This window comes from Xiphias gladius, chromosome 3, assembly GCF_016859285.1.
Source record: "Xiphias gladius isolate SHS-SW01 ecotype Sanya breed wild chromosome 3, ASM1685928v1, whole genome shotgun sequence".
Lineage (NCBI taxonomy): Eukaryota > Metazoa > Chordata > Actinopteri > Istiophoriformes > Xiphiidae > Xiphias > Xiphias gladius.
Genome location: NC_053402.1, coordinates 1809127 through 1826753, shown reverse-complemented (window position 1 = coordinate 1826753; position 17627 = coordinate 1809127). Strand labels below are relative to the sequence as shown.

The following is a 17627-nucleotide window of genomic DNA, read 5'->3' as shown; positions in this document are numbered from 1 at the left end:
TCTCACAAGTAGAGTTATGATTCATTGGATGGGTGAAGTTAACTTGGACAAGTGAGCTTTTAGTTTGAAATGTTAAGCTAAGGTATGTATTTTTTCTAATACATATCCTGCCAAAAGTTAGATGAAAAGACTGGTGCCACCCTCATGTATGGAAAATATGTAGCTTAGCTTAGCGCAAAGACTGCAAAAAGGGGACAACAGCTAGCCTAAGGTCAAAACGCAACAAAACATGCCTAGAGGCACCAGTGGATTTTCTTACCTATGGACAGAGTTAGGCTAGCTGTTTTCCCGTTTGCAGTCTTTGTGCTAAGATAAGCTGCATATTTTCCAAACACACATGAGGGTGGTACCAGTCCTTTCATCTAGCTCTCTGCAACAAAGCAAATGAGTGTATTTCCCAAAATGTCAAACTATTTCTTTAGATCACACGATGAATCAATATCATTACCTAATTGTGGTTTCAGTAGAGAGATGTAACATTTTTATGCTAGTTTAGCACAAGGCAAGAACCACAGGAAACCGCTAGCCTCCATCAAAAGTTATTTTTTTTAAAAGATTTTTTTTTCCTTGCTGTTTTCCCTTTTTGTGCCTTGTTAGTTAAGTAAGTTGGTCGCCAACACATCCAAAAGTTGTCTGTGTCACAATATGTAATTTCCCACTTCTGTGTTGTCAAATTCAGAAGGACAATGTGTTCACTAAGTTGTTTTTTTTTTGAGTCTCTGGATTTCTTTTTTTCCCCACTTTTGGTGGAGCTTGGCTAGGTTCTAATCTTTGTGCTAAGCTAGGCTAAAAACTTTGATAATGAGCTTATCTAGCTGTAAATTGAGGAAACATATTTCCCAAAATGTCAGTGTTCACTTTTACAGGCAGATGAGCCTTTAAATACATTTTTTGGATTGTGTAGTCACTGAGCTTGTATTGGACAACACCAGACGGACCACCACTTTGATCTTTCTTTCCCTTTTTTCCCCTCATGAGATGAAGTTCATATCTGGATAGGCAGTAGTATTTCTCATCAAAAGGCACATACTGTCAAGGCGAACCTAAAACCCCAAATAAATAGTTTAACTAATCAGTTGAAAATGCAACAACATTCATGACCTTAAATGAAAGCAATAAAGTCTGTCAGGACCAGGTATTTTCTCCACAGAGTCTGACAGTTACTGAATATTTAAACTTTGGTGGCTCAGTAACCACTTTGGCCAAAATAATGTCCAAAACATATCCTCATACAATCTTTGTCTTAAAAAAAAAAAAAACAAACAAACAAAAAAAAACAAACAAAAAAAAAACATAAATTGACAGAATTTGTAGAGAATTAATTCATTTTCATGAGAAAACTTCCCATCTCTCCTGCCGAAAAAAATGCCAAGCTAATTATCGTCCTGGAAATCCAAATCAAATAAAAAAATATTTCTTTTTTACTTTATGGTTTTGGTCTGGTGATCAATGTACGTATTTCATCATTAGTCCATAACAGACAGTCTCTTCCTGGAGAAACAACAGATATTGAGGTTATTTAGCAGCTGTGTATACCGTCCTGACTAATCATTGGTTACCTCTACATGCACATATAAACCTGCTCACCTGAAGTTGCCCGAGTAAACACAAAAGCTCGCCCGTCATGTGTTCATCACCATCAAAATATATCAAAGCAGGTCCTCACAACAGCCTTGCTGTACTGATCGTTACTATGATGAACACTTGACGGCTCAGAACCGTATTAACAGCAATTTATGGTTTGTGCATGTAGAGATAGCCATAGTCCTGCTCATAGCGCTGTACTTGGCTGTGGGATAAGCTGAGGGGAGCTGCTGCTTTTCTCTGTCTCTGTTGCTGAGCCCTCCTTCCCGTTGTCCTCGTCAGCTTTCCGTTTCTCTGCCTTGGTCTTGAACCTCAACCCATGGCCTGTCAATCACAGGTAATAAAGATTGTATTCAGTACTGATTAGTCTATTTTTTCTTTTAACTGATTAAGTCTGCAGAAAATAACAGTGGGCTGCAAGTAATGTCATCAAATTACTTAGTCTTATCAACTGTCCAAAAGTCCAAAGTGTGTTAATTTACAATGATATGAAACAGAGAGAAACAGCACATCTTCACATCTGACAAGCTGGAACCAGCAAATAATTGGTACTTTTATATATTATCAATATTATTAATGTATGTGGTTCACTGACTGTTGATTAATTTTAGATTTATCGATGAATAAGCTAAGGGACTGTATGAAAATTATTGTGTAGGGATGAGGAGGAAGGGAGGAAGGAGAGGAACCTTAGGTTTCTCTTTTTAAAGAAGCAAGGATTTTCTTTGGACCCAACCCTTAATTTAGAAAAGAAACAATAACACAGTCCCTTATAATATCCCAAAATATTAAAATTACTGAAATGCTACAAATACTTTAAATAAATAGCTAGAGGAAAAGAGTAAAAGCATCACAAATTTAAGATGATGTGCTAATAGAATATTAATTTAACTAACATTTAACATTTAATTTAGCATTCATTTTCACAACGTGCATCACCAGTAAGCACATCAGAAGTGAAATAAACCGTTGCAAAATTTATGGCAAGCAATTCATGCTTCCTGTTTACCAAATATTCCAGCGACTCTCTGTCTTAGAACTAACAGCTACTAAATGAATAGATATTCCACTTTCACTGAAAGAGTTAACTTGGCACAGGCACGAGCTGTGGCTCCTGAGTGGACTTAGCACCAAAACATTTTTACCCCAACCTGGACTCAAATAAATTAAGCTAAAATAAAGTAGTTGTCTGACTGACTGTCATTATTAAGCCAATTACATGATTCTGAGTTACATAATCAGGCATGTTAAGCAGTGTGTTTTTGAGCAGCAGTTGGAGACTTAGAGAATTTGTTTTGTCCAGACAGCTGAGCCAAAGACTGGACCACAACTGTAGAGGCTGGTGAAAAAAATGACCCGGAGACGCATGAAAGCCACCTTGTTGATGTAACTATGTGATATTTTTCAACATAACAAATCTCTCAAGGGAAAGGTGAAGTAAAATATAAATGTAGACTATGGAAAAAATAAGAAACCCTCCCCTGCTCCGCCAGAAAAGTCAAACTCACCTCTGTTTAATAAGAAGAAAAATTTCAATAATTTCTGACCCCCTCTCTCTACCCTTCAGTAATATTCCTACAGTCCCTAATCAGCATATTATGTATTTATGAGATTATGTATTTATGAGAATACATTGATTTGCATGATACAATGACTTTTGCATAAAACTTGGGTAACATTTGGTTTAAAAAAAAAAACAAAAAAACCCCCCAACTTGATCTAAAACACAAAACTCATTAGATATATAAGCAATAAAACAATCGGCTTGTGGTCAAAAACAGCACAGCAGTCATCTGCACAATTTTCTGACACTTATCTGTGTATGTGCGTGTGTGTACTGACTTGGACAGTCTGCCACCTCCTTGTAGGCCTTTTTCTTACAGCACCCTCGACACAGGTTGAAGACACACTTATTTCCCTGAAGAGCAAAATAAAACAATATCAAGTGCTTAAGTGGATGATCAAACAAATGCACTAGAAGGCTCTAAATGAGTCTTTGGTAAAGTTTAAATACATAATGCAACACATGCAGAATTTCAGGCACAGATGCTTTTAAAAAAGGGCAAGTCTTGAATGGGAATCCTTTCAGATAGCGGGGATCTGGGACACCTATGATGACAGCTAACTGATGTGTACAGTATATGTACATTACAACTCTACTGTATTTGGGCTCGTCTGTCACCATTATTCAAATGAAATACACACACACACACACACACACACACACACACACACACACACACACACACACACACACACACACACACACACACACACACACACACACACACACAGTGTTTAAACTAGCTGCTTACCTTTGGGTTCCCACACTGTTCACATTTGATGTACTTGGCTGTGGAAATATAGGAGGAGGACACTGTCAGACTTCATACATTTCAAATTAGGAACTCAGCATCTTAGCAGAAAGTGATAGGTTAGACTTACGTTTCTGCTCGGGACAGAAGTTCTTGTTGGGGTTGCGGGATCTCTTCTTCTGCTTGTTTTTGGAGAGTGTGTCAGCAGATCCATCAGAGTCCTCCAGTGCTCTCTTCTGACACGCTGTCCTTTTCACCTCTGAACCCTGGCTGTTACCATTGGCAACTGGCTCCTTAGGCCTGTAAGGTACAGTCAGTCAACAGTAAGATTACAATGCAAAAAAAATAAATTCTTTTTTTTTAAACAATCTGTTTTCTTGCTGTCAGGATAGAACCTCCTTTGATAGGATGTTTACTGATGTATGATAACTTTATAAAACTGCTTCAGTGAAAAGATGATTATATATAGACCAATAAAAAAAGACTCACACTGGTCTGACGTAAGGCTGGCAGATCCAGTGGGGGAAGGGCTGGCTGCCCTCCTTCTCTTCCACATCCTTTCCTTTGGCTATCTCCTCCTGTACGAACACACATGCAGTTATTGGTATAGAAAACCATCTATACCAGTCATCCTCCATCCAGTTATTATTCCAGTCTGCTTGGAAAAGTCACATTAAAAAGCTCTGTGTCACTTAGACAAGCTGAATTCAAAAGATTTTAGTCGACGTTGTCGTTGTCAGAGATCAGAGGTCACCTGCATGTCCAACAAGTATTGGACCCAATTTATTTGCCATGTGTATGTAGCCTGAAGCCACCACCCAAGACCCAATTTCTGCCTGGTATTAACATTTGCAATCTGTATATGGATAGCTCCTCTGGATAAGGAAAAATGCGTGTCAAATCAAGATGTACTGTAAATGCATGCAGAACTTATTTCAATCAGAAATAGATCTGATCAGCCAGACCAATTGTGGCCCATATTGGATCTAAACTACTGTATAATTTGGTCACATTTTTAAAAACATTGCAAAAAAAACAAAAAAACAAAAAAACATTTAAAAAACCTGGTGGTGTTTTAGAGAACAACTACCTCTAAAAACATCACTGGTAGAGGGCAGCTTGGGAAAAGTTAGTAGAGCCCATAAAGCAAGATGTCTTCAGGAGACTTTCAGTTACAGTATGAATAATGTTAGCCAAGTTAGCAAAGATAGAAAAGCATGCTATAGTTGCTTCGGCTATCCCCATCTGTCCCATAACCCTCTCCCATTGCAATATTAATAGGGGTAGAACGAAGATGGTAAGCATAGTTTATATCTATATCTATCTATCTATCTATCTAAACAAACAAACAAACAAACAAACAAACAAGCAAGCAAACACACACACACACACACACACACACACACAAACTAACTCTGCTTATGATTATCAAACTAGCTTTGCAATCCTGTGTAACGGGCAGATTTTTTCTCTCACATGCAAACCTGACTGTGATTGACTGAGCGGCAACATGCCTCAACAGTGTAACATGCTGTTCTGATAAATTAGAAATGTACAATGTGATCAATAAGTGTCAGCTGCTGTTTTGTCACATTTGCCTGTTTTCCCTGATAATTCTTCCGATACTAGGAGAGGTGCAATTTTATTCTCAACTTTTATTTATAGTTACGGTTACCTGGCAGCGCAGCCTCAGCTTTTTGCTGACATCGGCCAAACCTTCTAGGTTTTTCACCTTGGCCAACTCCTCCCTCAGGTCCTGGTGGATCTGTAGACTGCGCGCGCACGGACACACGGACACACACACACACAGCTACAACTCAGCATATACAAAGCATTCAGACGGGGTCAAAAGGTTTAGCTACTTGTCAGGTATACACTAGGCAAGATGTATGATCTGAGCAGCATGACATTGTTGCAAATTCTGTCTTTTAAAAAAAAAAATCCTACTTTAAAATGTATGTGAAATATTAGATGTGAATGAGACGGTACTACATATGGATTTCAGCCATTCCTATCACATTAATGATACCAATATACAGTATATTTCATTATAAAGTAATTTTTCTAAAAAACTCAATTAACAATTAACGGATAAAACAGCCAAACAGGAAAATCTGTTATGGGCTTATGCAGCTTATTAAATAACCAACAAGTCCCCAACGCTTCATCATACAAATCATGTATAAATCCAATATAATAAGAAAGCAGTCCTGCTAATTCAAGAAATATTAAAAGGAGGGCTATCCATGGTATAAATCATATAGAAAAATCAGAAACAAACTTAGATAGTCTCACAGTATATATAATCATATCACCCACCCCTTGCACGACAGCATGACGTTTTCAACTAGTTATATAAATACTTTCTTGGATTTGAGGCTCAGCCTGCATCTTAAATTCTCACCACATAGTGGAGAGCTACAAATTAAACCCATCATTACGATATTCAAAAAAAGGAGAAGATTTGTACTAACTATATTTAAAGACATATACATTCTCCAGACTTACCACAGAATTTGTACTGGCTTTTGGTCCTAAATGATTATTGTATTGGCCCCAATATAAGCCAATATTCTATATTTTTTTGGATATTACATTTGAAAAACTGGAGCTCATATGATATTCGATGACTAGACACGCACTCACAACACAGCAATGTTGTCTTTCAATGGAGTGAATACTGGCCCTGTGTTACAAAGTAGGTCTATTACATTCAGAGCATTGCATTATGGGTTGTTTGTAGCCTTTTAAGCAGGATTTATACACCTTCCATACTGCTTATCAGATGGTTGGATACCTTTGGAAACCCCTGTCCCCCACTGGATAAGGGCAGCCTTTGTCCGACCATTTCTCTAACTTTCCATAAATGATGACCTGACATTAACATCCACATTGGTCAGCTGTGCGGAGGTGAGACGAGCCACGGATTTAACTTCTCTCTCTTACTCTGTTTTTTAACATTTGTTTCTCAACTATTTGTGGCACTTTTCATGTGAGCAACCAAGTGGAACACTATGAATGGAGAGACACTCCAAAATGTCTATCGATTTCCCAGTTTCTAAGAAATATCACATCTCCCACCTCTCTATGACGGCCGGCTTTTTGCTCCCCCTTCCAGCGTGGCCATTCGGATCAGGTAAGAACACTTTAGATTTTTGACGTGGTCGGACGACACATTTTACAAATTAGTTCATAAACTGGCCCACATTATGAAGTAGTCATAGGAAATGCAATGTATTTGTCTCAGAGGATAACGCATTAAAAAACGCATCCACAAAATGAGATCTGGTCTGATCCATTTTTGGACAGGGATCAGTTTGAAATATTGGAGGGAATAATGGAAAAAGAAGCAGCAGCCTCAGCTGTTAGATGCAAAGCTGCAGGCCGTAGGCTGCACACCTCCAACGTGTCAGCCAGGTAACCGGCTCCTTTAACTGTGACCTGTGATTGAGTGGAAAACTACTCACACAGTGTGCAGCATGAATCAGTTTCAAATGTTACTGATTGACTTCTTTATTAAAAAAAATAAATAGTATGGGTTTGTTTTGTTGCACAGTAAACAGCACAAGTAAAGTGTTTGTTGAATTCTGGGACCTGTTGTATTAAACCACACTGCTGTTACCATGGTAACCGTGGATGTCACCACATCAAACAGCACTGAAATCTTAAGGTTTATAACTTAAATAGAAGAATTTCATGTGTCCCTTTTTCACAAGTAAAGGTTTTGAGGATTCAATATGATGAGGACTAGCCGAGCTCTAGACTAACTGCACCTCTGGAAACGCTCACCAACAGGGCCCCAGTCTGATAAAGCGTTCTTTATCTTCAAGAAGTCTTCTCCCGAAAACATCTGACAGTAAAGTAGGGGGTTGTACTATATTCAGCCCAATAAAGTATATGCATATGTACACAGACACACACGCAGACCAGACAGACATACGTGTGGTGCCAGAGCTTGAAGAGGTGGGCTCGCACATAGGACAGCGTGCAGGGAGGATACTGCTTCACCACCTCTAGATACTCCTCAGCCATCTCCCACACTGGAGGGCTGAGGCCCTCAAATAGTGCGGGGTTATGGAGGTTCCCCTCTAAAAAAATAATACAAAAAAGAACACAAAGTATTTTCAGAGCAATGTACAACCCTTGCAGGAACGTGCGTATATCATCTATTAACACCAATGAATTAGGAAAAAATGTGTGTAATGAACAAAAACTAGACAAGCAACCCTAACCTGCACTCATAACTCCCTGGACCCCTGTCTCCTGAATGCAGCGCTCCACATCACTCAGGTGTTGAATGTTGCCATTAGCAAACACTGGAATATTAACTGCTTTCCTGTAGCAAAAGCAGACCAAACAATTTAATGAAAATTATATGCATTACAGGATAACGGAAATTTTCAGCCAATGTCATTTGATTCTGTTTTAATATCAAAAATACTGGATAGCCAGGCACTAAAATATTAAACTGGGACCATCGGTCAGATTAAATTCAATACAGTTAAGGATTGAAACAAAGTGGTGGTAGCTCACCGTACTGCTTTGATGTGCTCCCAGCTAGCAATACCTGTCATGGCTCCTTTCTGCTCTTTGGTTCTGCCATGCACTGTCAGCAGCTAGGAAAGAAATGCAGGGGCGAAAAGACAAGTTTAGGACTTTTCTAATTCTTCCTGAAGCTGCATTTCTGGATAATTTACAAGATATATACAAATAAACATGCTTGAACTTAAAATACGCCCAATATTTCTCATTCTGAGGGAAAGTGAAGCAATATCTGATTTGTACATTTGTACACCATAAAGCACTGATCCACAGAGGCAGTTGATTCATAATCTGTTTTAATAATGAGATTTTTAGGGATTTTTTAAAAAGAGAATGTGGAAAATAAGTGATAACAGTAACAGCAACAACAGTAATAATAGTAGCAATAGTGATAATGATGTCCTAAATAAACTAAAGACAGCACTACAAGGAAAAAATATAGAAAATAAGGGAAAAAACTTAAGGAGGGATGGTGCCTTAAGAGAGAACAGGGTTGAGGGGGCAGTGTGACTGTATGAGCTGAACTGACTAGAGGTGATAGGCAGTGGACTCATTCAAATCATCACCATAATCTTACCTGACATCCAGCTTTCTCCAGCATCTGGGCATAGGAGACCGTCTTTTCAATCTCCTTGAAGACACGGATCTTACATGTGATGGGCACCGAGAGCTTTTCATTGGCTAACCTGACTGTAAAATAAGAGTGGCATTTTAGTTTGAGACATTAAGACAGAGGTGATTGTCAACCAAAAAAAACTATAAATCAATTGAGAGAAAACTAAGCTCAAGTGGCACTACGCCGACCAAGTGTGATATTTCAGAATTTTCTGGTTTCAGATGAGTAAACTACTGAAATTTCTGTTCTGCTGATGTTTTAACTGAACCTTAAGATGGATAGACTTACTCATTCTCTCTAACAGCTCCCATTCATCTTGTAAGAAGACTCCATAGTGCCCTTAGAAACAAGCATCAGAAGAGGTTAGTGATAGTAAGAATTTGAGGGTTAATTTCTGTAGAAACTGTGCCTACCTCTCTTAGCTATCATCTGCGGACAGCCCAGGTTGAGGTCAATGGCGTCGCAGTAGTCCTGGGCCAGCAGAGCCGCCTCAAGGAACACCTCTGGATCATTGGCACAAAACTGACACGAGGGAAATGGAACACTGTGTTTTAGATCTAACACTACATAAGGAACAATACAAATGTAAGTGTGTGTAAGTTCACATAATATGCCTTGTGAGAAGCCTGTGACTCCATGGGATTATCAAAAATGAAAAACCATGCCCTGGGATTTCCAACAGCACTTCAATCTACCATCATTAATAATCTGTAGACCTTGCCTTTGTAGATCCTCACCTGTGTGATGAGAGGTCTGTCCTCCGCACAAACCTCATTGTAGAGGTTCTCTCTCCTGTAGTTGGCGTCACGGATAAATACCTGAGCATGCAGCATGGGGGTGTAGCAGAGCTGAGCACCATGTCGGCGGCTCAGCAGGCGCCAGGCCAGCTCGCTCTGGTCCACCATGGGTGCCACCACAAAGCGTGCCTTTTTCAGTGTCTTATTCCAGAACTCAAAGCCCTGGAGCTTGGCCATCACGGTTGACTTCACGACACAAGAGACCCCGCAAAAAGTGGTTTCCTTCTTGGCAACACAACACTGGACAGAATGAGGAAAAGTACTCCATGGAATACAGTGTGAACACGTGTACACGTTTTGCTTTTGTTGTAGCTCCCAGTAGTTCCCTTAAATCCCCATGTTTCCTCCTGCCTTGTTGTCAGTGTTTTAAAATGCAACTGTGAACCATGTTGAATTTAAAAGACATGGCTTGAAAGGAAACCTGGCGCTGCAGGGAAGCTAACAACAAAATAATGCTCCTCCATTGCTCCTTTATTTTGATGGCATGGGTAGCTTACTTAGCATACATAAAACAAACCGATGACATCGCATTTCTTGATCTTTACGTTAGTTTGTTACCGTCAAACCAGCACTACTGTGTGAATATCTGTAAGTGTCTAAAGTTACTGACAAGTGGCTGCCGGTTTAATACAGAAGCAATTGGAATACTTTCAATTCAGCAAATTTCAGTTGTGTACAGACGAACCGTATGGACGTCGACTACTTAAAGCACAGACCCACCAATTTGACGACGTTAACAAGTAACTAACTATTTATGACACTTAATTTTGTAGCTTAGCCAAATTTTCACATGTCTTTCTAACATTAAGAGTGATGTTGACAGTTCAATTTTTTTTATTTTTATTGTTTGTCTCTAAAGTTTCAATGTTTGACTTTCTGCTGTCTGCCTCAATAGTTATTAGCATTTAACTAGCTGTGTTAGCTGTGTGTGTTGTACTGTCGGCTAGCTAGCAAACACATGTAGCACGTGATGCACCACTGCAGTTCATAACTGTAACGAGTTGGACAGAAAAGTGATCACGGTTATGTTTCTCTGGCGCCATTAAGCGCTGCTCTGGTCATGTTCTAGCTGTAGTTATCAATCACAAAATCAGTTACCTTGATCGTTTTGTCGTTTCACCTGTACTAGCGTGAGATATGGAGAGTATGGCTGAATCCAAACGTCCGGACTTCACCGCACTGGCGCTGAGTCGCTGAATTAACGGGCGCGGTGCGGGACAGTCCGTGAGTGCCGAGGGCTGTCCATATCTACCATTCATCAAGTCCACAAGGGGCTTCAAGCGGACTTTCTGCAGTCCTCCAGATAGTCCCCACGGGATGCAGACTTCACCAGACTTCGCTCGGGAAATGACCCATAATCCATCGCGATATGGACGTGACGATTAAATAAATAAATAAATACATACATAAATAAGTACCATATTTATTTTTTAGGGCATTTTCTTTTTTTTTTTCTTCATTTTTGTAGTTTAACTTCATTGACGCATTAAGGCTTCCTATTGCACATTTCTTATCTTCTGCAAAAACCGAACGGGCAAAGGTCGGTATCTGTCCATCTATGGTGTGAGGATCCTCAGTTGAGAGTTTAACGGCGATATAAAACCGTGTTTGGCAGCTCGTTTAAAGGGAATATTTCACTGCACATTCTGACCATATCTGTTATTGCTACTGTGTAAAGCAGCACAGCTGCGCATAGCGTGTGCGTAAGGGGCCGATTCAGAAAGACACTTTGAAATGAGTTACATAGCCACAAACTCCAGCTCATCTCCAGGGAAACAAATGAGGTTTTCAAGCCCTGTCTCAGCGGGAATTTCATTCCCTCGCCGACTTGACGTGATGACGGCGAGGACGTCGCTGTACGTATGACAAAAGTCCGCTACGGCAAGCCGTTCAAACGTTTAATCGAGCCACACTCCTATCGGTAATTACATAACGCGCCTGCAGGCCCGACGAGCGGCCGGGCACCGTGGCAACTACGTCACACAAGTGGGCACTTAAGTCGTCGCTAAAAGTGCAAGTGTGTGTAATGGGACGGAGCCGACGGGACCTTTGGTTCCTGGCGCAGCACTTTTCCAACGCTATGCAACGGCGAAATAACGCCCGGGGGGGGGGGGACTTCTTCTTCGTCCTCTTAGAAATGCTGTATGGTATCCGTCTAATTTTGTGTATTATCGCCCCCTTCTGCTTTGGTGTATGGAACAAACATGAAAGCAGATGGTAGGAAAGTATTCAGCTCCTTTAACATTATTTGATTAAAACTAACAATAGAGCCATGCAAAGTTCTCTGATACCAGTAAAAGCACTGCATTAAAAATCTCACTTAAGTAAATGTACCGAGTATTGAAAGTACTCATTATGCAGCCAAGTGGTTCCTGCCAGTTTTAAAATAATTTTATGTATTACTATTGGATTGTAAATACTAAAGCACTCAGGTGTGAGTGTGTCGTAGTTGGTGGAGGTCGAGCTTTTAACTAAAATAATCTATAACATATGAAACTAAAACAACATGTAACATTTAATTACCAGTAGTATAGAAGCATTAAAAAATAAAATTTTGCAGTTAGTGCAGGTGAATTGTTAAAGAAACACACGATTATTTTGGTAGATTGTCCCACTGAACAGCTTCCCAGTTAAATCATGAAAATGAAAACCCCACAACCCTTGCCTAAACTGAGTGACACTTCACATTAAGTCCCACTCACTATTCTTCACCTTAGAAATCATCCCTCACTATGGATACTGATAGATGTATCACTCACTCAGCTGTTGTGTTACATCATTTGCTGTTACCCTGCAAATGCACCACCAATAACAATGAGAAAGCAACTGAAAGAGCTGCATTCGCCACTGGGAATACAGCCTCAGGAGCAGGCAGTGGGTTGGGATACGGCTGTTCATCGGCAGAGACAGTGTTGGCAGAGACAACGGCGTCGAGAGCAGGCTGGTCATCGGCGACTGGGATGATGGGCACAGGAGCAGGCTGGTCTTCAGCGGCTGGGATGAATGGGACCAGGAGCAGGCTGGTCATTGGTGACGATGGGTAGCTGAGGCTCTGGGTCACTGGGCAGCTTAGGAGACAGACATCTTTGGGGCCCATACTTCCTTCTAGGGTCTCCGGCCCCTAGGTACATCTTGGAAATACAAAGGGGAGTACCCAGGGAAGGTGACTGCTGAAGGACTTCAGGACATCATGTGCTTTTTGACCTTGAGATAGACTGGCAGTTAGCCGACTGGGGTGCAGGCTGGAGGCTAGCAGGCCGGAGGCTAGCTAACTTGAGTGCAGGCTAGAGGTTAGCAAACCAGAGATTAGCCAAAAGGGAGGCAGGCTGAAGGCTAGCAGGCTGGAGGCTAGATGGCTGGGGAACAGACTGGTGGCTGGCAGGCCTGTGGCTAGCCACGGGACAAGCAGACTAGGAAGGAGGTCTCTGGGAGGCATGCGGCATGGCTGCGCAGGTGGTAAAGGTGATAGGCTTGCAGGATTAATGATGACCTTCCACCTGTAGAAGGCTACCTCTTGGGTGAATTTAGGTTCCCACTTCCAAAAAGTAGCCAATGACTCCAGGAAGCCTGGATCTTCAGTAAGAAAATGTTTTTGGACACTCCAAAGTCCTCACAGGTAAATCGCAGTCCAAATAGGAGCTTGTCTGCTGGGTCCGTCTAAGGCCAGGTCGCATTGTCACGGCTGGTGTTAGGAGCACAGGCAAGGAGCACCCAAGCGAAGGTACACAGGCAGGCTGGTGCAATTTTAAGTGATGAGGACCAGGCTTACAGACAGATGGATGGACAGGCAGGCAGGTAGGTACAGACAACAGGTTACTACATACAGGTAGCAGGAATGGGAGTCCACAGCATAAATAGCAAAAAGGGAAACACATAGATATTTGCAAAGAACCTGGCAACTAACTGGGGAAACAGGGCTGGTATAAATACCGGGGAGCAGATGAGGGAAATGAAGAACAGTTGTGAGGCAGCCAATAAACAGGGCTGAAACAGAAATCGTGACAGTAGGTTTATCGGAGCCTTTTCAATGCTGCTGTTGAAAACAAGGATGATGGAAGCTGTGAGTCAACAAAAACAGTCACGTTGCAGGCTTATGATAAGGTGAAAGACACTAAAGCTGAGGGGAACTGCAGAGTTGGGGAATAATATTATGTGGATTCGTCACTACAAGTGACTCTTTCACCTTACACATAGTCATTAGACCCGTTTTTGATTAAACGTATTGATTAGTGCAGCTTTAAACATACACAATGTTGAATAATACCAATTAAGTACGTTAAAGGGAACCTGATATTAGGACAATCTACCAAAACTTGATGCATTGTTAGTATCATCTTAAAGCATAATTTATTTATTTGACAACCTGAGTCTTCCTTTCATATGTTCAGCCGTTACCATTCATTGGTTCTGATTACATTCTATGACTTCTATGAAGCTTAAAACAAGTCAGTTTGTAAACCAACAAAAAATCCTTTAACGTTCTGTTTTACTGAAACACGCATATTTTGTACAGACAATACAAGGCATGTGACATGAGTTTGAGGAAGAAGCAATCCACTATACAGTTTAGAGATGGTTCATTAAAGCTCATCCTTTGGTCATCCTTTTGGACAGATAATGTGTCTCTACTACTTGATATTTTCTCTTGTTCAACTGGTAGATCACAATGTGAACTAAGTGCTTTTTGGGGACAAATATAAATTGTCAACACACATAAACCTGATATCAACAGTTAACCCCAGTCAAACACATACAGTTAAGTGCTTTTCAAAGTCTGACATTTGTTTCCCTTACTGTATTTCAAACTCCAAAATGTAAATATCCCACTTCAGACATGCCTCTGTGATAGTAAATATCTGATGGAACACAGAACATAACAAAGATGTGGATAATATTTGGTCCCTGCTCACAATCCAAGGAGACATCTCAAAGCTACCACGAGACCAGCATCAACCTTCAAACAACTGCAACACTGACACTCCATGCACTCTCTCAATAAAAACACCAAATCTGTCTTAACCTGTAAATCAAAGACCATATTGGAAGATGCTTTCAGCTTCGATCACATCATGTAGTGAAGGGATTAAGGGCCTTTCAAGCTTTTGACAGCACACGAACCAGTTTAAGCATTAAAGGTGTTAAAGGTGTTCCTACTTACACAGCAAAGCTGACTCTTCATGACCCATTGTAATAAAAAAAAGCATGCATTTTTTTTTCAAGAATAAGTCCGTCTTCATCAGGAGATGGGAAACACTGCTGTTTATACAGCTTTGGAAAAATCCAAACCATATCCGAATCACGAATATCGTGTGTCTGTGAGTTGAGTTGATGGCAACTGGACTTGGTTATAGTTCTTGAAGACGTTTCACCTCTCATCCAAGAGGATTCTTCAGTTTTGACTAACTGGGGGGGAGTCCCAGGTATTTCACCTCTGTGGGGTCGTTATCAAGGCTGGGTGTTGTAATGACAGTCGTCAGAGTTGTTGGGGTGACATGAGGCCAAGTGTCACATGTGTTACCAGTATTCCCCACAATTTGCTTGTCCTGTGGGGACATCTGACTCTCCTCACAGTCACTCGTTTCACATTTCCAACCATGTGTGTGTATTCTCCCTTGTTTTAGCCCTACACGTGTCAGCTGCATAACATTATTGCTGTTGTCTAATAGTACAGATGGGGGTTGACCTAAATACAGAACAGATACATTTAGCATAAATTATCCATCAGTTTATCATTGTTATTGTGGGATTTTTGTTCGTGAAAATTATCGAGATTGTTTTATTACCTCGTCCAAGTAACAATGTGTTCTGTCTCCCAATAACTATGGTGTGTAGCACTCAGCCCCAAGCCCATTTGTTTCTGCTTAAGATGTCTGTCTTTAAGAACCGGTTATAAATATATACTTTCCTTTTTTTAAAATAGCTCAGTAAATTCCTAAACTAACAGGGCACTGTAGTTTAAACAAATGTTACTCAAACAGGAGTAAATATTGCATTTGTTGGGAACTATTTTCAGCTGCAGGTGAATACACATTTTTGTCACAGTTCATTCAATTGGTTCACTTATTCATTCATTCTCTGCCTGCTTTGCCATGTCTGCTAATTGTCATTTCAGATCCCGCCACTCCCACTTGCCCTCCAGTAACCCCAGCCCTTCCACCTTTTCCAGACACCTGACCCCCCCCCCTGCTCACCTGTTCCTCATTCCCTCATTAGCTCCCTAGTATATATACTGGTCCACTTCTGCTGCTCTCCACCAAATTGTCAGTTATGTCAACACAGCTTTTTAGGCCATGTCCAGCCTTTTTGTATTTACCTGTTTTTGACCGGCTGCATGTTTTTGGACTTTGCCATTTGCCTGCTCCTTTTTGTCTTTTTGCCTGGGGCTCCTACCTGCTTGCTGACTTGCCCATTGCCTAAGCCTTTAGATGCTCTTGCCTGCTCTTCCTTTAAATAAAGGTGAATAGTTTGAACTTTTCATTGGTGTCAGAGTCTTGCAGTCGAGTCTTGTGTGTCTGAGCTGCGACACATTTGGTGCTCTACTGAGTATTTACAGCAGCAGGAAAGTTTATGTGGGACTGAATCCAAAACTACAGTGCAATATGTTCATGGTAATAAAGCAATATGTCAACCAATGCAACTTTGTGTGTAATAGTTTTTGGACAACAATGCAGCTCTATTGGCAAATGAATTCAAGTAAAAGGGAAAGTGGTCTGAGTTTAAGGCAAGACCTGTTAAGACCAGGTCACACCAGCATTATTCTTGCAATATAACATTTTACTAGAAAATCAATTAACTGGCACAATGAACTGATGTGAATCATTTGTGTCAAGTTCAGTTTTGGTTAACTGACACATGAGGTTGTGCCGTTGGCCAATAACTGAACTGGAGGAAGCGATCACAGCTTATTAACGATATTGCACCATCCAATTTTCTTTAATGCTAGCTGTACTTTGCTGGAGGATAAACCACATCACAACAGAGGCATGGTTTGCAGACAGTTATGAGTTGATGGTACAATTGTTTCTTGAATAAAATGTGAGTTTTATTTTCTTAACAATCAAGCAACCACGTAGCTCAGCGTGTTAGTGACTTAATAGTACTAGCATGTTAAAGGTTGGGTGGTGTGTTAGTGGTTAGCCTGCTAGTTGTCACTACGTCATCCAAGGATTTAAGCAGTACTTTTTTTTTTTTTTTTTTGCGAAGATGCATGGACGAGCTTGACTGTGCCCCTTTTTGATGTGACCAGGCCTTTTAGTAGGATAAATTGATTGTTGCTTAATTTTTTTAAAACTTTTGTTTAAGGATAATGCATAATACGTTTACTTCACCAGATATAGCTAAAGGCTTGTTTCCATCTGTACTTATGGCCTTTCCATGGGATTTGCTGACACCAAGAATATCGAATATTGCCAACCTTTATTTGCTGGTGGCTACATCAAAATAAAACTTGACTTGTGATATAAACTGTATACACAAGGTAGTGCTGTAAACGAGTTCTTCTATTGTCTAGTATTAACCACCACACTTTAAAACATCTAGTGATAAAATATTATCATACAGTAACTCCTATGATTTCCTATGGCAGTGATACTGATTACCCCCCAGCAAACAACAAAAATGAGCACTTGTATGTGAACACACACACTGTACGACGGGAATAGCACAATTAACCGATGGGGTAATCATGAGAACACTTCATCCTGCTGTTGGATTACTTAAAAAGAAAGTGTATAACCTGCAAGTATAATCCTGTCCAACATCCTCCATCCCTAT

At 40.5% G+C, this 17627-nt stretch overlaps 1 protein-coding gene across 1 annotated transcript; it reads right to left on the bottom strand.

The window, feature by feature from the left end:
• Positions 1-1337: 1337 nt before the first annotated feature.
• Positions 1338-11323, bottom strand: dus1l (dihydrouridine synthase 1-like (S. cerevisiae)). Its single transcript, XM_040154668.1, has 14 exons — positions 10953-11323; positions 9795-10094; positions 9471-9579; positions 9346-9396; positions 9019-9131; positions 8433-8515; positions 8132-8235; positions 7840-7987; positions 5575-5671; positions 4389-4477; positions 4030-4199; positions 3900-3937; positions 3427-3502; positions 1338-1908 (listed from the first exon to the last, which is right to left on the bottom strand). Exons 2-14 carry the CDS (start codon positions 10029-10031, stop codon positions 1772-1774), a joined length of 1452 nt encoding a protein of 483 aa, XP_040010602.1. The 5' UTR covers positions 10032-10094; positions 10953-11323; the 3' UTR covers positions 1338-1771.
• Between the last annotated feature and the right edge of the window lie 6304 nt (positions 11324-17627).